The 5,788-nt window shown below is 33.9% G+C and overlaps 1 protein-coding gene across 1 annotated transcript; it reads right to left on the reverse strand.

The window, feature by feature from the left end:
* Positions 1 to 1,021: 1,021 nt before the first annotated feature.
* Positions 1,022 to 4,487, reverse strand: LOC131040856 (LOB domain-containing protein 24). Its single transcript, XM_057973812.2, has 2 exons — positions 4,111 to 4,487; positions 1,022 to 1,769 (listed from the first exon to the last, which is right to left on the reverse strand). The coding sequence occupies exons 1-2, from the start codon at positions 4,279 to 4,281 to the stop codon at positions 1,440 to 1,442; spliced, it is 501 nt and encodes a 166-aa protein (XP_057829795.1). The 5' UTR covers positions 4,282 to 4,487; the 3' UTR covers positions 1,022 to 1,439.
* Between the last annotated feature and the right edge of the window lie 1,301 nt (positions 4,488 to 5,788).

Raw genomic sequence — 5,788 nt, forward strand, 5'->3', positions numbered from 1 at the left:
GTGAGGCTACAAACATGGGACCTTATCCCTCACATGAATGCGAATAGTCTAGACTCGTGAGCATAGTAGCCCAAGAAGGGTGCAAAGTCCTCAAGTACAATAGCCCAACACAGTATTGAAGCACAGTTTAAGTCCTCAAGTACACTAGCCCAACACATGATTGAAGCACAGTTTGGAGTACACGATACTTGACATGAATGCCAACAACATCAAAACAAAGGTTCAAACCCCACGAGTACACTAACCTAGTGAGGGTTTGAAGCACAATTTGGAGCACAAGATACTTGGTATGAATATCAACAACATCAACACAAAGGTTCAAAGTCCATGAGCACACTAGCCCAATGAGGGCTTGAAGCACATCTAGAGGAAAAGGTACTTGGTATGAATGTCAACGACATCAACAAGAAGGTTCAAAACTGCAAGTACATTGGATGAGGGCACAAAGCTTGCAATCACAATTGCCTACATGAGATTTGAACCTTGGTGGCACGAACAACAATGCCACAACCCATTGACACACTATGGGTGAACCCAAATAACTTGTTTAGAATCAATCTATCACTAAATGATTTAAAAAAATAAAAAATAAAAAATTGGGGGTAAATGCTTTTGATGAGCTATGAACCAATAAGATCACAAAAGGAGACCTCATACTTGACATGAACACTCAACAATAGCTAGAATAGCTCCAAAATGATATCTCTCAACATTTTTTTGATAGATTATTTAAGATATCTACACTAGTATATTTTTTTGTATGAGATTATAGTTGATGTGACTCCCAATAGATGCACATATTGTAGCTTGTCATTTTAATAGCAAATCATCATTTTGAAATAAAATTTCGACCAATATTTTAATAAACAAACTATTTTCTAACCATCCATACTTAAAAATAATTTTTTTCCAATAATTAAGTAGCACTTTTACATAAAATTCTGTCCAAAACTTCTTTTTTTTGTCATTCAAAACAAAGGAACCATTTGATGGTTAAGCAAAGCATCCAAGAATAACTACATCCAAAAATGAAGCATCCATAAACTTTCTCAAGCACCTATTTACAGAGCCTCTTCCCTGCTTTGAATGAAACAAGAATTCATGTTTCTTCAGGGTAATATGTTCCTGATTTGAAGGATGAAAAAGCACATTGATATCCTTCAGAATATCATCAGCCTTTTTTTAACAACACTTTCTTTCTCTAATACAACTCAACATTAGATGCGAACATGCATATAATTTACCTTATTCCTGTTTTATTAATATCTATAGAAAGAAAAGAAACAAATTCTATAACTCTAACCTTAACAAGATCTAATTTAAACGTTACAAAGAATGCAGAGATACAACTCACAACAAAACTTCAAACTGCAAATCCAATAAAGATCGAGGATAATCTGATATTCCTACTCTTTATTGGCAAGCCCACATAGGCTTTCTTATGTCCATAACGGAGCTTGGGCTTGAAACTGATCAGAAGGATAAGCAATTTGGTAATTATTTTGATGGAGGGGATGATCCAAGGCCACGACTTGCTTCCTATCAAAATCCTCATTAGGATCAATACGAACCATTTCACTTGAAATTACACTGCGCCTTAGGTACCCCACCTCAGCCTTGGTCATAGCCAATTGCATTCTTAAATCTATTATTTGTTTCTCCAGACATGAGATGAGACCTACACAGCCATACACAGGATTTCTGACTCTAGCATTTGCCTCGTATACTAAGCTGCCAACTGCATCCGCTCTTAAATCTACTGGAAGATCCTGCAATACATTGAATAGAAAAATATCAGATTTGTCTATCAGAAATGCAATTTTTATACAATAAAGAAAATCCTACTAAAGGACTGTTAAATTTTCCGAATTGAATTGGGTTTATTTTTTAGAATCGATATTTCGAATCACACCCAGTGATCATTAGGAAGAGAAAAAGTCATTCGAAACATCGATTCTGAAAAGTATACACAGTTTAAGCCAGAAAATTTAGATATTCTGAGATGAAAACTCAGACTTCTTGAACCATCAGGCCTACATTGTATACTGATTGTTTTACACAGAAAATGCATGATAATGATTGTCACTAACTCTAGACAAGGGTATCATTAATTTGATAATCTACAGTTTTCTCCCCATTTGTGAATCATGTACAGTATCATTGAGAATAATACCAAAATCTTAATCAATCAGGCTACATGGCCATGCTCTATCTATGAAACAGAACATCGTAATTTTTCTAAGTGTTTTTAAGTCAAGTATGCAAAATTTGTGAATCATGTACAGCATCATTGTGAATAGATATGGAATTTTATGTTCAAGACATAGCCATGCTCTATCTATGAAACAGAACAGCAAAATTTCACTAAGTGTTTTTAGTCAACTAAGCACAATTTGTGAATGATGTACAGCATCATTGAGAATAGATATGGAAATTTGAGGTTCAAGAGTACCAAAATGTTAATGAATCAGTCTACATGGCCATGCTCTACCTATGAAATAGAACAGCAATTTTTTTCTAAGTTGTTTTAGTCAACTATGCAAAATTTGTGAATTATGTACAGCATCATTGACAATAGATATGGAATTTTATGTTCAGAGTACCAAAATCTTAATCAATTAGGCTACATGGCCATGCCCTATCTATGAAACAGAACATCAAAATTCCTCTGAGAATCAGGCTATATGGCCATCCTCTATCTATAAAATAGATCATCAAAATTTCTCTTGCTTTTTTCTTTCCCATTTTATTTCATTTTATCTGTAGATCTCCGAGGTTTGTATTTGTTTTTCTCTTTCACCAGTTAACATTATATTATCATACATCATTTCATGATACAGCTTTCATAAATTTCAGATTTTTATCTGGAGGATTTCATATCATTTACAATGAAGTTTTAGCTATCCAATATGGAACCACAAACCTTTAGAACGAAACTTTCATCTTTCCATAGTCATCTGGGGCACGATCCCGACCTCATCCCTTATGATATCGAGACCTTGCATTCAACAAGACTTGATTCTGATGAATAATTTCAAAATTTTAAATTTGAACTACACTACATATTCTATGGAACCATGTTAAAATACCCCCAAAAAAATAAAAATAAAAATAAAAATTCTCACTAATCTATTGAAACTCCCTCCATAGTACGGAAGCCTTACAATCACTTATGATTTTGATACCTTGCATTCAAGAAAACTCTGGTAGACAATTTCGGAAAAACTGCACTACAAATCCTGTAGAATCAACTTAAAAATGCCCTCAAACAATCTCACTAATATCTACTGAAGCTCCCTCCATAGTACCGAAGCCTTATAGACTACCTGTTCTATTAATAGCTGAAAATATTGCAGCATTATTTCGGCCACCTACATGCAACTCTGTGTCCCACCTAAATTTCACTGTTTGAATTCGGGTGTCTTATTACCAGCAGCGCAATGTTCAGTTGTACATAATAGGCCAGCGGTATAGGCAGTCAGAAAAGAGAAGTGATACATAATATTTCTGTCTATACAGCATACACAGTGCACCTTTGACCTTATAAATGTTCCCATACATAATTATGCACCTTGAAAGAACCAATCTTCTCTAACAGCATTTCTGTCTATACAGCATACAGAGTGCACCTTTGACCTTATAAATGTTCCCATACATAATTATGCAACTTGAAAGAACCCATCTTCTCTAACAACAGACTGCACACTGTAAGTTAGGGAATGCCTCTAAAACAGGGCAACTACATTTGCACCTGCAAAATCCCAAATTAGTTGTATCATCTACACAGACTGGTCATTACACTGTAAGTTAGGAAATGCCATGAAAACAGGACAACTACATTTGAAACGGCAAAATCCCAAATTAGTTGTAATATCTATGCAGACTGGTCATTAAACTGTAAGTTAGGAAACACCTCTGAAAACAGGACAACTACATTTGCACCCAAAATCCCAAATTGCACTATATGGCAATTGACAGAATTAGTTACATTCCCTCTCCCCATTAAAACTCTGTCCTAAATTTTGATCAACGAGTTAAATCTTGGTTCTAAGATTTGAGCCAGAGCAATAAACAGAGCAGAGAAAATTCAACCAAAAACTCCTAAAGTACCTGAAGCATTTTGCTAACGTTGCTCGCGCCAAAGACCTTATGCACGCAGGCAAATTTGTGCGGCTCGTCTGCAGGAAAATAAGGGGCAAAAATGCAGTCTTTTGCACAACGTCTGCGCAGAAGCTTGCAAGAAGCGCAGGGAGAGCTTCCTGTATGTTTGCTTCCTCCCATTCTAAACAAAAATTGCCAAAATTGGTCTACCCAAAACGAAAATATATATATAGAAGTTGCGCAGATTGAGGGCACTGTCTAAGGTCTAGAACACCAGCTCTTTAATAGGAATCAATAATCAACAATCACATCTAATGTCGTAACGCTAAGAGAAGAAATAATTACACAGCTGTGAAGTAAAAGAATTCACGGTATCAAAGATTTCAAGATTTGCATGATCCTACTTGTGGTCAATCCCGCTTTTTACTTCATTTAATGCTTGCCGACATTTTTCATTTTTTTAGACCATTAAAAATTAAGGGTTGACATTTTGAAATGTTTATATTTGTTTTGAACTGTGAGTAGGCATAGTTTGAACAGATTCTTAACTGTTCATTTCTGGACTCATAACATCAGTTCAGAGTTTGAAAACAGATATTTAATTGCATGTCGGTGTTCTTTGAACTGGTCTAAATTCAGACTGGTTATGGCCTGGTTTGATAGATTGAAAGAAGTTTTTGTGCCACGTAGTAAACTTGAAGCACTTTTTGTACTGACAGGTATGAATTTTCTGTTATTTATTAAGAGAATAAAAACATGATCAAGTCCTCCTTGTGCTGTTTACATTCACATAGCTGCGTAACTCGACATGGACTTCACTTCTTAATTCATCACGTTTTGCTTAGATTTTGGAGTGTGATTTTATTCCAGTATCTTCTAATTTTCATTTAGTTACACTTAATGATAAATTAAAATTTATCATTTTTTATAAAAAAATATTATATATATTTAATTATTTTTCAATGATTAAAATGATATATAATTATTTTATATCATATTATTATATTTAAAATTTTAATACATTCCAAAATCTTAACAAAATTACATATTATGGAGAATTAAGTATTTAAGTAATTGAGATGTTCAAAGTGAAATAGAGATCTTATTTGATTTATAACTTGATGTTGATTTTAACTTTATTTAAAATGTGATCAATAGATTATTATGCGAGGGAGAAGATGGATCTTAAGAATGTATTATTCACACGTAAGCATTGTTTATGTGATGTATCATGTCAATCAAGGATGATAGTGATAATCTAAAGCGTCATGATTTATAGCCACCAAATGTTGTGCCTCCACATTATTAGCATGGTTAGGGAATGGGAATTACTGCAAATTTAAAAGTTTTGATTTGGAGATGCAACCGAATCATGCTATTTTCAATAAGGCCTTGTACCTTATGTTTCAAATCCACACAAGAATGCGTATGTATCCCTTTGCTTCTAGGCTAGTCACAAAATGCTTGTTCATTATAATTCTTGGGTAGTAGTTTGCTTGAATTCAATGGATCAACAAGTGGAAGAGAACAAATTTGAGCTCAATAAAATTTCAAGCACAATGTTCTTGTGACTTTGTAAATGTCCTAGAAGCATTTTATTTAAAAGTAAGCTCATTAAAGTATTGACCTTGTGATAAATATTTTCTTTTCTTTTTTCTAAGATCGTTACCTTTTGAAAAAATATTAG

The sequence above is a fragment of the Cryptomeria japonica genome, chromosome 7 (assembly GCF_030272615.1).
Source record: "Cryptomeria japonica chromosome 7, Sugi_1.0, whole genome shotgun sequence".
In the NCBI taxonomy this organism is placed as follows: Eukaryota; Viridiplantae; Streptophyta; class Pinopsida; order Cupressales; family Cupressaceae; genus Cryptomeria; species Cryptomeria japonica.

Coding starts and splice junctions, on each gene's coding strand:
- LOC131040856 (XM_057973812.2), bottom strand. CDS start 4,281: ATGGGAGGAAGCAAACATACAGGAAGCTCTCCCTGCGCTTCTTGCAAG. Junction 1,770..4,110: donor ACGTTAGCAAAATGCTTCAG/GTACTTTAGGAG, acceptor AATGTATTGCAG/GATCTTCCAGTAGATTTAAG.